We start from the raw sequence: 15,915 nt of genomic DNA on the forward strand, positions 1-15,915 counted from the left end.
GGATGCTCGCAGGCCTCTCTGCCACGCTGCTTCACACCTGACCCAGAAAACGCCATCGGTCCCTCAATCTAGCAAGGTCATCTAGTGAATTTTTATCAGATGGGTGACATTGCGTGGCCCCATCTGCACCAAGGCCAGGCTCAGCTGGAAGCGGAGTCGCAAGGAGAACGTGTTGAAATACAGCCATTTCCAACTGTACTGCAGGCCTAAGCTTCCAGGCTGCAAATCAGGAAAAGATGGGTGTTTCGCTCTCAGATAGAACTGAATGTGGTTTAAATGTGAAATATTTTGTGTTCTTTCGAAAAGCTTGCAACTTCTGTTGCAGATTGCTGCCTGTCGCTGGGTGTAGATTATTAACATACGCACCTGCGGGGTTATTGAAATATCCTGTCAGGAACAGAAAAGCCCAGTTTTATTTTTACCTTTATTCTTGTAAGTCTGTCAGTGCAAGAGTGTTTGAGTTTTCAAAATAAGCACCCTCTTTCCAGCTCAGAGCGCTGCATGCTGCTGGGATGCACTCGCGGTCTAGCAGCCAGGGCTAGTGCTCCGCAGGGCGGCCCCAGCAGCCACCCGGCATCCCAGCACCTCCAAAGGCTTTTTGGAGGGGTGGGTGGGTGCAGAGTATTTTGGCCCGGCCTTAGACATGTTCCCTCCTCCTGTCAGCTATTTTTCTGGCATGGTTCATGCTGAGGATGCCAGGAGGGTGGTTGAGGCTTCCTGTGCCTGCCCAACTCTTCCTTCCTGCTGGCGGATGATTTACAGATGCTCTTTTGCTTCCTCAAGTGTTCGTATCAAAGAAATCCTGGAGAAAGGAAAGGAACATAAAGAGATAAGTGTTACATTTCTACCTTTTGGCTCCCAGACTTATCAGCTAAAAGGAAGAAACTGAAAAACCTGAGTCCTTAAATGCCTATATACTGCACTCGAAAGCTTCCCGATTTGTTTTATATTCAAAATCAGCGGTTGTTGACATTTACAATCAACATAAGCATGCGCTAATCCAGTTCCCCTCAGCCTAGTTGTTTACCGATCAAAAAGAGCCATGTAGTGCACTTAGCCCAAAGCAATCAGCCTGGCACATTCAGACCAAGCCACTGTATTCTTCAACGGCCTTGGCCAAAGAGTGAGGTTATCTCCCATTTGTCCGACACGGAGTATGTATGCTGCCACGCTTACAAAACAGAGCTTTGGATGGTTTGTCTTGAAAATAATGAATGTGAATTACTGTGTGACAAGAGCTTGCCAATTTAAATTTGGCCTAAGTAGTAAGGTTTTGTTAACCAGAACTATGTGAAAACTTAACAATGGAAATATTTGCATCACCTAAAAAAAATGCCACTGCTGACCTTAACGGGCTCTTTTGTGCATGAGAAGTTCAAAATTTAAACTGTTTGCAAACCGAATGCTGAAGTGCTGAGCTCATGCATGCAAACTTTAAAGTTTGATCGATTACAAGCTGACTGGAGCAAAGATAACATTGGTTATTCCCCTATTGTTTTCCCAGTGGAGTAAGTTTATAGTCGGCATGCACAATGCACCAACCAAGGAGTTATTGGAAATGATCCCATTTTAATAATCTCTGTTATTTCTACTGGGGGTAAAAAATATTTTTACTCCGATAGCATTTCACTAAACAAAGAGGCATCTTCTGTTTTAAAGTGATGTAGAAAGGGTCTCTAATTATGTCTGCTCCCTGCCTTGCTTTATGTGTATTTGCATTCTTAGTCTCCTGATCTCTAAAATTAAAGGTATTATTTGCCTACCTCACATGAATGTTGGCAAGATCAACAGACTTGTGTTTGCCAAAGTGCCGTGAGGAGTCAAAAGAGATGAGCGTGGAGGATTTATTTTCTAGTTTCTTGCTGGACTTGCATTTTCAGTCACTTACCAGGCACGGGGTTGGGGAAGGCAGAAAGTGGCCTCTCCAGCCCTATGAATGACCGTGGGGTGCAGAGATGTCGTATGGCCGTCAGGCTGAATGACCGCAGCGCAGCAAGGGAAGGGCCAGGCTCTGAGGTGCTCTCCACCCTTGGCCCGCGGCAGCTGGGCGGCGAGGAGGTTGGCAGATTTCGCTGCAGTGGTTTTCCAGCTCTCTGCCGTTGCCCGCCTGTGACCCAACTCACACGCTCTTAGGACATCCCTTCCATTTTGCAGAAATTTGTGATCCCAAACTCCACGTAGATGACAAGAGTAACACCAAGAAATAACAATAAGGGTAACAGGTTCCTCCGCTTGAGAGGCTTTCCATTTTTTTGAATGGTCACCCATAAGCGTGCTGTGCATGCTGTTCTCAGTACAAGACGTGTTCAGGCTGTCGCCCTTGTGCTGTGGCGGGTCCTGCCTTTGCTGGACCCTGACAGGCACTTCCCTTGCCCAGCCCTTCAGCTCTTTCCTCTTACAGGTCTCCCACTTCTGTTAAATCAAGCTTATTATTAGTCATTATATTTGGGCATTTATGGGAAAAGGGATTCTGTATCTCGGATCGGGGCATTAACTTGCAAACTTGAAAATGGTCAGGCAGCGAAGGGCGAAGGGCGTCTGAAGCATGCTGCTGGGGAGGGCTGGTGGAAGAAGGCTGACTTTGTTTGGAAGATTAATTTCAACTTTGTTGAGACGCACAATCCCTTTCTGTTAAGATAGTGTAGGCAGAGCCCTAGATGCTTAAAAGCAAATCTTCAACAGCATGCTTACTCGCTTACATCAGCCCATCTCTCATCTTTTACTCTCATTTGGGGAACAATAAACAAAGCGGCTCACTGTTACTGCCCGCGCGGCGCTCTCCCGCACGCTCGGGGAGAAGTGGGGAGGAGCGTCTGCCGCGAGTTCCGCTCCAGAGGTGCAGACCCAGAGAAAACCTGTAGACTGTAGACCTGAGCTGATCTAAAGGCTTATGGATGCCAGAAATGGGGCTGTCCTTGCCACTCCCTCCTGCCCCAGAGCTTGCCGAGTGGCCGCAGCCCGGCCAGGTGGCTGGCTGCTAGCCCAGCGGGCAAGGGGAGCAGCGTCCTGCGGGGCTGGGGGGCTGCACCAGGCTTTTTGGGGAGCAACCAAACATTCCCTGTGCCGCCAGCTCCCGCAGCAACCCCTGGGAAACTCCCCCTGCAATGAGTGGGCATCTGCTGGGGCCAGGAGCGGGACCTCTGCCTCTGCCGGAGACTGCCAGGGGACCAAAGTGCTTCAGAGTAATATTTTTCAGGATGGCGAAAAGAGCTGACCCAAATCTCTTCCATTCACTAAAGAAAGTGAAAACAGTGTCAGTGAAACAAGGACCAGTTTATGTAATCGTGTGGGCACTGCAGGACCGACACTGATTCCACTTCAAATGGCAGAAGATGCCTGAGGAGCTGAGGAGCAAGATTTTCTTTGCCTTAAACTACAAGAACAATTTAAATTCCTGACAGCTCTCCCAATTTCATTCTGTGGCTCCCAGGGTCAAGAAGAGCTGCTGCAGAGTACACAAGTGGAGTTATCTCATTCAGGGTGATTTAAAAGAAAAACAAAAAAAAACCTCAAAGTGTTTTGCTTTGGGATGAATGACAAGGAGGAGAGGAAGAAAAAGCAGCAACATGACTGGAATAACAAGGCCACATTTTCTGCTACTGCCTCAGAGTTGGAAGATATCAAACGGACAAGCAAACGCCGGAACCCATAAGGTTGCACATTCATCCAGGAACAAGCTGATTAACTGTGTGACCTATGCACAGATATATGCCATCCGGCAGATCTAAAAGCAGAGACTTGCCCAAGCAAGGGATTGAAAATGAATGGCTGTAAGAATGAATTAATAGCAGATTTCCAGGAAGAAAACACAGATACAGTAAATCCTATTTCAGGTTATTGCGGACGTATCCAGAGTTTCTTTCCTTCCTAGTGCACAGTGCAGTTTCTAGTTCAGGGCCACTTGCCCCGTGGAAATGACCGAAGGTTAGAAGTGCTTAGTTGTAGCAGCGAGGTGTTACCAAACTGCTGCTTTTCACATCTTTGAAATAATATTAGAGAAGGTTTTTTAGATCATCTGGAAAACCACCCAGAGATACGCAGTGAGAAATGTCTGTGAGAAGATGATTTCCCCTACCAAAGAGAGTAATAGAAACTATTAAGTAGAAATGATTTGCCTACTTTTTGGTTCCTGTTTGCTGGACAAGTGCTTCAGAGCATGGTAGTGGGCAGTGACCACACTGGCTTATAGAAGAACGAGGTCCGTTGCTGGCAGTGTTGCCTACGACTCCTTATTCCACGTGGGCTGCCTGAAGTGTGCGAGAACTCATTTGCCACCAAAATAGATGACTTCCCTGTTTTTCCAATTTGTTCTGTATCTGGTTTTCTTTCTAGGTAGAGCTAGACTTGAAGGCTCCAACTAGCCTTAATGTCTTGGCTCTGATTTTAATTTCCTTTAATATTGAATGAGAAGATGAGCTCTCATTTTCCAAGCTGATTATTGGAATCTGCAAGATCATCCTGCAGGATGCCTTTCTCATGGTTTTTTTTTTTAGTTTTGGCCTTTCTACTGGTAACACCTAAATAAAACTGGAGCTAAACAAGAAGGATATCAGGAATTAGCTTGAAAAGCGTATTTTCAGCTGTGCAGGAGGAAGTGCTTTGCTTTGAAAGGCTAAAAAAAGGCAGTGTTTAAAAGGCGGTGTTTCTGACCCATCTTGTGTAGCCCATGATGAGGCTCCTCTTCTTCCATGTTGTTTTCACTCAGAACATATCAATTACGTTTTTACTATTTTGCCATTGGGTGAGGTCTCCATTCATTTGACAGTCTCCAGGTTGAATTTCTCAGGATGTTCTCTGTCAGGAATACTCGATGTAGCATCACTGATCATCAGTGCTTTAAGCACGTAGCCCATCGGTGTAGTGACGTCCATGGGATGCTGAGCAGGAGGCAGCAGCAATGCTGTGGTTCACCGGTGCTGTGCTGGCTTTACTTGCGGTCTGATCCGCTCCCCGGACACGACGCAGGGTCCTGGGGGAACCACGCTCTTCACCGGGCACCTTGGCTTCGTGGGACACGTCTGGCTGGAGCATCTCGCTGTTGTGTGGTCCCCTGATACTTTTTAGCCTTTCTGAAGCAAAACTTCCTCAGGAAATGAAGCCCAGTGGCGTGTCCCTCCCACGCACGCGCCAGTATCTGAAAACACACAAACTTTCCTAACTAGCTCGTTTCCTATTTAGCTCTTTGGATAATAATCCAATAACATAAACAAATAATTAAACAAACTGATTCCCTTTCCCTTAAGAACAAAATGAAATCCCAACCCTTGAAAGCCCATGTCTGAATTCAGCCGTGAGAGAAAGGCTGAGCTACAGCCTCCAAATAAAATCCCCTGATACGGGAACCGACGCCTGAGGGGGTGACGGGGGACGGCAGCCCCGCGGCAGGGGGCGGGGGGCTGGAGAGGTCGGGGGCTGCGGGTCAGAGCGGGATGTCCGGGCAAGGTCAAGGAAACTAGCTGAGCACGTCCCAGCCCAGTAAGTCACCATCTTTCCGTTGACTTCGAAACGGTAAGTATCAGTCAGGGGAAAGCCTGTGGCTGCCGGCAAGAGGGTTTTCTCCAGCTGCTGTGCTAACCTCCATCAGGGCAGTCGAGTGCTCCACCGTATGTCCAAACCAGTCAGCTGCCGGAGCGTGTATCAGAATTTTCTGTGGTCAAGTGTGGAAAATAGGCGCAGTGTGCCACTATGTTATATTAAATGTGTAATTTAGCTGTCTTTGATATAGACCAATAAACACTGTGAGCGCTTTGTGCCTTACCCTTCTGCTCCCCTAACCGAGAGGCGCCTGTAGAGAATAGCAAGTGGCTGGGAAAGGACGTCTAGTTTGGGACATACCTGCCAGAGATGGAAAGACCTCAGATCTGAAAAAGAACTGGAGAAGCTGATTACACCTCCTTTTTTTTCCCCCCACTTTTAAAAAAGAAAAAAAAAAAGAGAAACCCCAAACAGCAGAAGGGCAGTCAGGGCCCCAGCTGGGCTCACACAGCACGCCCCTGCTGCTCTAAATAAGAAGGATTAAGGCAGGGAGGGAATCCTCCCTGCCAAGCAAGAGGCCTGTCAGCCGTACTGAGAAAAAGGGTTTGAAGGCATTAGGTTGTTTGAGTTTCTTGTGATTCGTTGATGTTTTTTTTAAAAAACAGATTTTCATTAGGTGAAACTGATGTGTTTTATGAAGAAAAAGAATCAATCCAAACCAGGCTGCCGAATCATTGTATTTTGTTAAATAGGGTTTTTTTGTTTTTAACAGTGGGAGGAAAGAAGAAAGAAAAACAACTGTGAAAGACCTTCCAGAAGATTTAAGTGTTTATAAATGGGATGATAACAATAAATCGCAGGGTTGCTGGCCCTGTTACAGATGATGCATGTGAAATGATCCAACAGTTTGTGCTGTATTTTTCTATTTGCAGGGAAGCAATAAGCCGACTGTGTGAAGCTGTATCAGGTACAAATGGAGCTATAAAAAAGCGGAAGGTAAATACTGTTTTAGCTGAACGACTTATTTTCTGTATCTGCTTTTGATAAGCTGGATACGTGATTCCCTAACAGGCTTCAGTCCATGCTCGAGTTAGTGCATGTTAATCCATCTGAACTTGGTATAACATGAAAGAGCGCTTGTAGCAGGGTGTTTAGCCTGCTTGGTTTGGGGCCGAGGCCATGCCATACCTTATTTTCTTCAGGATTAATGCTTTGCCCAGACTTCCCCTCCTACCAGCCTTTGCAGTGCTCAGTGCTTTACAAGTTTTAGGTTCTGGCTGGTAAAGTGTAGGAGGCCTTTTTGATAGCAAAAGGGAGCTCATTCAGTGGAGGATTACCTGATTATTATTTATATATAAAAATTAAACATGACTATAATGGCAGTGTTTAATGGGACCATCATATATTTAATAACTGGGATGCAGTGAGGGGCAACGTCAGTGGCTGCTGCTGGGTTGTCCCCAGTGGAAGTTACTGATTCCCTTCTGTAACTGTGGGGCTTGGGAGGAATGAACATGCTCCTGAAAAATGAGTACATGAAAGAATTTCTTGATTTACTCAGAAATGCTTCATCCCTAGGAAACGAAGCAGAGTTCAGCACGAAAATTACACATTCTGAATTACTGAGCCAGCTATAACATTTAGCTCACTGGGATTTTGCTTTAAAACTTTTTTTCCCATTATTGACATAAAAACCATGCCTATAAGTATTGTATTCAAAGCTGATATTTGTTAGAAGATCTATTTGCATTTGATCAAGCTATTATCCTTGCTCCATTGAAATTCTCAATAAGATATCGTAAAATCTACTTGACTTTGATATGTTTCTGCCCCTGATAGACTCAGCTGACAGCCTCGTTCTTTTGTTTCTTTGTTCAAAGCCTCCAGTGAAGTTTCTGTCTTCTGTGCTTGGCAAAAGTAACCTTCAGTTTTCTGGCGTGAATATAAAACTGACCATTTCAACAAGCAGCCTCACTTTGATTAATGTGGACACGCAGCAGGTAGGACACCTATAAATCCTCTTCTCCATGCTACTGTATTCTCCTTTCGTGGCTTCTGAAAGAAAGGCTGGGTGCTTCGGAGGTAAAGCAACAGCCTTTAGTCTTCTTGTGCATGCCTGGTAAAGCTGAATTACATGATGCCTCTGAATGTAAAACTGAGAGCATTTTGGAGGAATTGGACATGCAGCACATGCCCTTCTTGTTTATGATGGTGTCTTCCACGGGGAGGGATCTTTAAGCACTTGGCAAACTGTTTCTCTGTGTTTGTCTCTGCCTGTACAGTGCCTAATAAACAAGGCACTAGTCCTGACTGGAGTTTCTGACAAGTCTTAGGGGGAAAAAATTGATATAAATGATGAGTCAGAGCTTGGCATTGGTGGTGTTCAAAGCTATTTTACAGCTGGGAAATATATGTGCATAATCGGTTATACTATGCAAAGTCTCTAGGCTCCATCGAGACGTGTTCCCGAGAGCCTGGATCTGCCCTGGAACTGGGGTGTGCTCCCTTCTTGGCAGATGTGATGAGGAGCTTTGTGCTGCCCACCTAATTGCTCCATCAGCTTTTGGCTTCAGCTCCCAGCATGACCTCGCCTGGGGCCAGCAGTGGGTTTTGCTCCAAGCTGGAGCAGGGGAACATCAGGGAGGTAGTTTTGGCTCACTGGCTCTGAGGAATCATTGCACTGAGCTGATGCCATGCTGAGTGTCAGGCAGCTCTTGGGGTTTCACCAGAGCACAGAGGTCTCCTGTCCCGTGGAGCCCTGTGCTGGGAAGGGTCTATGGCACCAGGTTTCCCTTCCTTTCAGGTACAGCAGCAAAGGGCTTCCCCACACCGGGTGAAGCTCGGGGCTGGCAGCTAAAGTGTGGCCCTTTTAGTCCTGTTTGTAACAGGACTAAAAGCCAGCCGGACAGATCTGCTTCCAAAAGCACTGATGTGCCCTGTTACTGCACACAGGGGCATGCAGGGCACTGTCTTGAAATTCTTTCTAGGTCTTTCATTACTGGACCTTTGCAAACGGAAAATCCTATTCTATTCTTGCGCTGCCACCACATTTCATTGTGTTCCCACCTGCATAATCTATTGCAGTTGATTTTATAATAAAGAACAGTTTGTCTCCAGAGATGAGGTAGTGTTTGAAACCACGAAAAGTTGATGCTTGGTTTGGCTAGTGAAATCTCTACCAGGTAACAGTGCTAGTGGTGAGAGAGAATATGATCAGAGTATCGGTGGGGCCTGTTCATAAAAATGCTACCACTGTATACACCATGCATTTAAATAAATTAAAATGAATTAATTTCTCAAGACTTTGTAAATGCATCCAGTGTCTCTAGTTATTTCCCTTTCAAAGTTTAATTTAGCTTCATACTGGCCAGGTTAGAAGTTGGTGGTTGCAGGGATCTAGACGTTACTAAACATGAATGGTTAGTCTCAAAAATACTCCTATTGTTAGCTCCTTCCTTCACAAATGATATGTGTATGTATTAATGGATTGGGTTGTCATGAACTTAATTGCTTGCTCTATGAAGATACATGCTCTGTTGTTTTCTAAATGTGTGGCACATGAGCACGTTTAACCAGTTTGTCATGCTTTTCAGATTATTGCCAATCATCACATGCAGTCCATCTCATTTGCTTCTGGAGGTGACCCAGTAAGTATTGATTTATAAGATACACTTCCGCAGGTATAATGAAATTATTATGAGAATAAAAGTACCTGCAAATACTTTGCTTCATCCTTTCCTATCCGCAAGCACTAACAGAGTACACCGCAATTCTGGATCATGACCAGTAATACGAGAAAACTGAGGGACAGAGAGTGGAAAGGAGACTTGGAATAAACACTCAGTGATCTTTGATAGATCTGTATAGTTACCTTTCCCATTCTCCATCAGTGAACCTCAGTTCACTCAAAAGCCCCCAGACTTGGGGACCTAAAATAAGAACACAAGAACATAGGGATTGCATCAGTTCTCTGGTCCCTGTCATCCAATACCTGTCACAAAAGCAGTCAGCACCAGCACCGCTAAATTTCAGATAAATGTTGAGTCAAACAAAGCTCCTGTAAGACAGACATGGCATAACCTTCTTTTTCCTGCAGATACGGGTTTTTCTCCTAGTATCATAGTCATGAACTCACTGATGTTGTCATGCAAGAGGTTTTCTGTCCTTTTCCAAACTCTTTATTGCAATGATTGTCAGCAGGGAATTTGTCATCCATAAACATGCCCTATTCCCTCTTCGAATCTAAGCAAGCCTAGCCCTGCCAGTGTTATGAACTTCACACTCCATGTGTTATGAAAACAGTATTTTTTTTTTTTTAATCCCTTTTGAATTTTCTGCCCTTCAATTTTGTTAAATGTCTTCCTGTTCTTGTGTTATGAAACAGGGAAAACAGAAGGCCCTGGGTCATGTTCTTGATAACACTGGGGTGGAAGCCAGATCCAGCTTTGACTGGAAAATGACAGATCTGCCTCTTTGGATTTAAGAGCAGGCAAGGGGAAATAGCTGGGAACTGTTCCGGTGTGGCTGACGGATCTTCTCTGGAGGGCCGTGTGGGTGATGTAAGGAGCCCAGCTGCTCCGCTCCGCTCCGCTCTGCGCAGAGAGGTGCTGCCCAAGCTGCCCGAGAACAGGAGCTTTCTGGAGCTGGGCTGGGAAGTGGGGCGGGAGCGCGTGTGCAGGCTCTGCGCTCTTGGTCCTGCACCCAGGAGGGAGGTACTGTGTGGGGCTGGTGCCAAAGTACTACATCCTTAAAGATCCCATTTGATGATTAAGGCATTTTGAGAGTCGAAGAAGCCCAAATTTCAGCTTTAGGTGCCTATGCTGTCCTAATACACCACACTGTATGATACAGTCCCTGGGCTTTGCAGACCCTTCTTGATGTGGATTTCCAAGCAACTCCAAGAGCTGGCGTGCTGTTGTGCTGAGCATCACAAAGCTTCATTTCCAAATTCCAGTTTTCTTGATAGTTAAACCATTTAAATATGTCCTCAAGCTGACATGTTTTTGAAGTTTGCACCATGTGCTAGATGCTGGCTGTCTAGTTTGTCTTTATGTAACATTTCCAGTTTTGAAAATTCAGGGATATATTTTCACATCTCTGCTCAGTGGGTTGGATGGGTAATTCTCCAGGATGTGTTTACCTTTTTTAGTTTTTATATTATTATACTGCATTGGTCTTGTACAGCGATCCCATCAGATCTCACAGGCTACACAGGGCTGGGTTTGGTCAGTGCTCAATGGGAGGACCACCAAGAGATGTGCTTGCACACAGATGTGCTGCAGGAAATGGGCTTGGTGGTGCAGCTGGTGACACTTTTCTTACCGGGAGAATATGTAAAATGGAGGTCTTGCTCTGCGGTTGTAACTATAAATCTAGTGGCCCTTCACATAAGGGGCAATTTTGGTGCCTTGTTCAGGTAATTCTTCCAAAATTTCCTTTACAGTTAAAATGGGACATAGTTTCCACAGGACATGTCTTTCCACCCGCCCCCATATTCAGGGTCTACACGCAGTTCAGTGTTCCTCTCCACTGTTAAGGAATAGCAATGTTCTGCCCGAGAATAAAGCCTATTCTGGCTTTATTTTAAAGCAAAGTCATCCATGCATGTACTTAAACATTACAAAGATATAAAAATAGAAGGTACTGCTCCAGTTACTTTAGTTTCTAGTTGCTCTCTAGATCTAATTTATTTTAAAAGTGTATCCTAAAATATTTATGAACTTTAAGAAAAACCTGAAAGGAAAAGGAAATTGAGTTCACTAAATGCATAAGAAATATTTAGCTTGCTTTGTTTTAATGATATTAACTTTGGAGATTTTAAAAAAGTTGTCTAGGACAAGTTCTGCTGGCCCCAAGACCTGCCTCTCGTGTCATTCATTGTGAATTATTAAATGATTGTTCTTGTGCATATTGCAAATGGGGGCCTTGTTTCCTGCCAGCTGATTGCATCTTCCCTCAAGAGAGCCATGCCTTTAAGCTGCGAATTGCATTTTCCCCATCCCGCCTTAAAGATCCAAAATAACAAAATGCATCTTTAATAATTAAAAGAATGTTATTCATTACCTCACCATTTTTACTATAACACTGAATTATCAAGCGACTCTTTGCTTTTGCAGTAGGACTAGAAATCTTAATTTTTCTATTCCAGTTCCCTTTTCAGTTTCACTAGAAAAAGTGAGGATTATTTCAATGTTGCCTGGAACGAGAATCTGAAACAGACAACTGATTATACTGAGGTTGTCTGATCTCAGCAGCAGCCTTGAGGTCCAGAGTAATTTAACCTGATCATAGCCGGACTAAAATCAGGCAGCAGCAATTGAGATCAGATTGTGTTCTGTGATATTTGTATTCTGTGATATTTTAAAGATCAACTTTTCTCTAAGATGCCTTCAAAACTCAATCTTCATGCTACAAATTGGGAATATTCTAACTTGTCCTTTGCAGTCTATTAGCACTATTTTATCTTCCGCTGATATTGATAAGGACTGTCCCAGCTAACAGCTGTGACTGGCAGTCACCAGCTCTAATGCGTTACGCAGGGGAGGCTGTGAGCTCCGTGGGAGCAGCGGAAGAGAGCAGCATTGCCTGCTGATGAGGCACCAGTTGTGTTTCTATTCCTGTTGCACAGTTTGGCATTGAAAACACAGTTTATTGAAGACCCAAAGAATGCCAAACCGTCTAGTGCATTTATTACAAGGAAAAGGTTCCAGCACAATTACTATGTCGATAGCTACCAGGGCGTTGCTGATCTTTCCCTTAACCCACTTTGCTAGCACCTCTGGTTGTTTTCCCTGAAAGAAGCAGGCTTTTTAAAGCTAAAAGTATCTCCCTCTATACTCAGCTGCTTTGTTATGGTGGTAGATTTGTTCATAATGAGAATTTTAAAGTCACTTGTCGTCTTCTTTCCTATAGGATACAACAGACTACGTTGCATATGTAGCAAAAGATCCTGTTAATCAGAGAGGTATGGAAACAATTTTCAGATTGTTATACGTTTACATGATTGCTTTAGCTGTACCAAGGAATTATTTGAGTTTTAAAATAAGAAAGCTGCTGAAGAGCTCAATATTCCGTACAATTTCTGACTTCCCTGTATGGATATGGGTGATGGTATGCAGGTTGTGGCTTTAAATGTCATATTCTTTGTGCAATGAAGTGAGAGTCTGCAGGTCAGGCTAAAGCTGTACTAGCTGCTGGCTCCATGCAGGGGTGGAAGCCTTCCCAAGCCGGCCTCGCCTGGGGAGGAAGGGCATAGGCTGGAAAGGTGGGCAGCTGCCCTGCTCTGGGACAACTTCCAGATGAGGGGAAAGGTAGTGAATGAGCCTCCTCATCTAACCCAGGCTCCTGGGTATGTTGCTGGAAGGCAGAGTGGGGTATATACTCAGGTGTATGAGACCTTCTTCCCTCTGAAGGCTGACCCAAGGGATAAAATCCCTTTTGCATCGCTCTCATTATTTGCCTGCAATAGAAGAAAGACTGGCCCTTGGCTGCTTTTTTCATGCCAGACGGTTCTCAGAGCAACACTGCCAATGGCTATAAAGTTGGTAGAGTGGCAGCTCACAGGAGAGCTCACTCTAAGGGTGCCATGGATGGCTCAGAAAATCAGGATGAAAATCTGGAGAAGCTGGGCTGCAGCCTTAACAGTCTGGCCTGCTGCCTCTCTGTAGCTCCATCACCTGCGTATCACCTGCATTGCTATTTTGACTAACTGAGGGCACCCTGCAAGTTCAACAGTAAGTCCCGGTATTGATGCTGGGATGTGCAGAACTCCTGTACCCTGGCAGCCTGCAGGCAGGGCTGGCGGCTGGCCCAGCGCCATCCCCGAGTGCTATCTCATGGTGGCTCTGCAGAGGGGAGGGCTGGTCCTGGGCACTCGGCACTCGCTGCTGGAGAGACTTTCCCGAGGTTGTGCATGAGAACAAGGACTGGTGGCAGGAGCGTGGTCTTGCCCCGAGGGAGCCCTGCCCCAGGCTGCCGGCACCACCCACACTTGTGTTTTCATGCTGTTTCACATGAAAACTGAGCACTGGCAGGGCTGGTTCTCTCCGCTGCTTCTGCTTACTGCAGGCAGGGAGAGAAAAGGAGATACAGGAACGCTCCATGCAGGAAGCATAAATGCAGAGTTTCTTTTATTGAGGTATAAGTTAATACTATGATTAAAAAATACCTAGAGCAATTTCCTTAACGCATCAAAAATCTCAGTCTGTATAATGTCCTAAAGCTATCTAGATGCATAATTTCATGCCTAGCTTTTCTGCTGCAAGCAATATAGCTTGTGTCTCTATTTTCTAGTATAAAGTGCATTTACTTAATTAAAGTAAGGTGTCTCTTTGCAGCATGCCACATACTGGAATGCCCTAACGGGATGGCGCAGGAGGTGATAAACACCATAGGGCAGGCTTTTGAGCTCCGGTTCAAACAGTACCTGAAGAACCCATCCAGCCTGGTTACGTCTAATGAAAGGTCAGTGCATTCTCAGTCATTTAACTGGCAGTTTTCTTCTCTTCAGTACTTTTCAGGAAAACAATGTATACCAGAGTGATCCATAAATAAGATTCTTTGGATATGCTTTCTGGACATATGCTAATTGTAGTATATGCTATATGTACAGAGTATAATAGACTAAAATTAGCTTATTCCAGTAAACTCCATTGATTTCAGTGACATTTGTACAGGTGCATAACAGCACAGAATTCAGCCATATTGTTCCTTAGCTAAAACAGCCTTATCTTAAATGATGCAAGTAAGCTGAATAAATGTTCAAATTACTCTGCCCAAGTAAGTTCTGCTCTATAAATACAGCATACACACACACACACTGAGCTCAGCCCTGACCCGTGCCAAGCTGAAACTCGCTGCAGTTGTGGAAAGTGTGTGGTGGGGAAAAAACCAGTTGTAATTCACCTTTCTGCTGTTCTGCTCACATCCTGCAGAACAGGATGTTGCTCAAAATATAGGGCCTAGATTAATTTTTGGACCACAATTCTCCATTTCAACTACCCTTTTTCCATTGCACTGGGGATACAATTCTTGCTCTAATTCATGGCTCTCCTCACAGGTTAGCCATGCCTATTTTTCTCAGTCTTTTCTTTACCATAACACCAAATTTGATCACTTGCTACCTCCCGTGAGCAGGTAAAGCTGTAATGCCGCTTAACTGCATCCTGAGCACCAGGAGTGGCTGTGCAGGCGGTGTCACTGGTATGGTGCCTGGCGCGATGCAACAGAACTGGTTTTATCACATAACAGCAGCCCCAGCTCCGGTTTATATTTATTTCATTTTATATAGTGGTCCTTGCCATTCCACTGCTAATACTGGTCTGTTTTCCCTGGGGACAATAACCAGAGGAAGAACCTTTCCTACGAAACTCTGCTAGGTTATGCCACAAGTACATCAGAGCAAGGAGAGATGGAAGAGGCTAATTAGATTCCCTCCTTGAGCCTAACCCGCACCCAGCCTCGGGGAACAGTCCTAGGGCAGAGAAGTCAGATATCGCTATGTGAATGAGTCACCCACTTCCAAACTACCGTGAATCACATAATCAAATACTTGCACTGCATATCACATAATCAACTACTTGAACTTTATCTCTTTCCTGCTCGAGGCCTTTTATCCAATTATATTCTTGTTAAACAGAGAAGTAAGATTTGAGATGAGCTTTTTATTTCGGGACTGGAGACAGTACAGGAAGCACCTAGTTGTTTTGCAGTGTATCAGCTGTACATTTAAACTACCGTCATTCTGGTTTAGCTCAAGAAAAACATTGGGCGCTCTCCTTCAAGTCATTCAGTGTTTTCTTCAAGCTGAAATAGAACAGTTATATTGATTATAGTTATTAAAATCAGGGTACATTCCACTCAGGAAAACTACTTTTTTTTTTTTTTTTGGTAGCAATATTTGATTTGCTAAAACAGTTGCAGGCTTGTCTAACTAAATGCCATGAGGTTTTAATTTTCTCGTGTAAGTCCCCCAGCACAGCAATCCCTAGATTTATACAGTTAAGACAAGAAGCCAGAGGAATTGGTTTTATGGTCTACATTTTGGACACCTTAAAAAATGATGCTTTGGCACTCTTCTCTTAAAGTTGCAGTAGGTGGCTCTTATTTTCAAGGCAAAGAAAAGGGATCTGGGCTGCCTGGTGCTAAGAAAATGACTGTACCTCCCTGCACCCCAAACTGCGATGACTCCATTTTTAATTCAGGAAGAAGTAACTGCAAAAATAAACAGCTCTGAACGTTCAGGCCCAAAGCCCTTTACAGCCTCCATATGGCTAATCTGTGTATTGTGCGATGCGCAAACACTGGGGACGTTTGCCTACACTAGAAAGCAGTTGATTACATCAGTTGCTTTTTTTTTCCCCCATATTTTTTCAGCGAGGCAGCAAATGCTAATGGATCAGCTGGGAATTCACAGGAGAGGGAAGATCATGAATATTACAA

General features: G+C 44.7%; 1 protein-coding gene across 1 annotated transcript in view; it reads left to right on the forward strand.

Annotated features, from left to right (window-relative positions):
* Positions 1-15,915, forward strand: part of SHC4 (SHC (Src homology 2 domain containing) family, member 4) — a gene marked incomplete at its 5' end in the record, with an annotated part of 22,727 nt that overhangs the window by 518 nt on the left and 6,294 nt on the right. The window contains 6 exon segments of the mRNA XM_009585121.1: positions 6,408-6,471; positions 7,356-7,475; positions 9,069-9,122; positions 12,388-12,439; positions 13,812-13,938; positions 15,850-15,915. The exon segment at positions 15,850-15,915 is cut by the window's right edge and continues 14 nt beyond it. Of these exon segments, the coding sequence (XP_009583416.1) occupies positions 6,408-6,471; positions 7,356-7,475; positions 9,069-9,122; positions 12,388-12,439; positions 13,812-13,938; positions 15,850-15,915 (483 nt within the window).

This window comes from Fulmarus glacialis, unplaced genomic scaffold (genome assembly GCF_000690835.1).
Source record: "Fulmarus glacialis isolate BGI_N327 unplaced genomic scaffold, ASM69083v1 scaffold21079, whole genome shotgun sequence".
NCBI lineage: Eukaryota > Metazoa > Chordata > Aves > Procellariiformes > Procellariidae > Fulmarus > Fulmarus glacialis.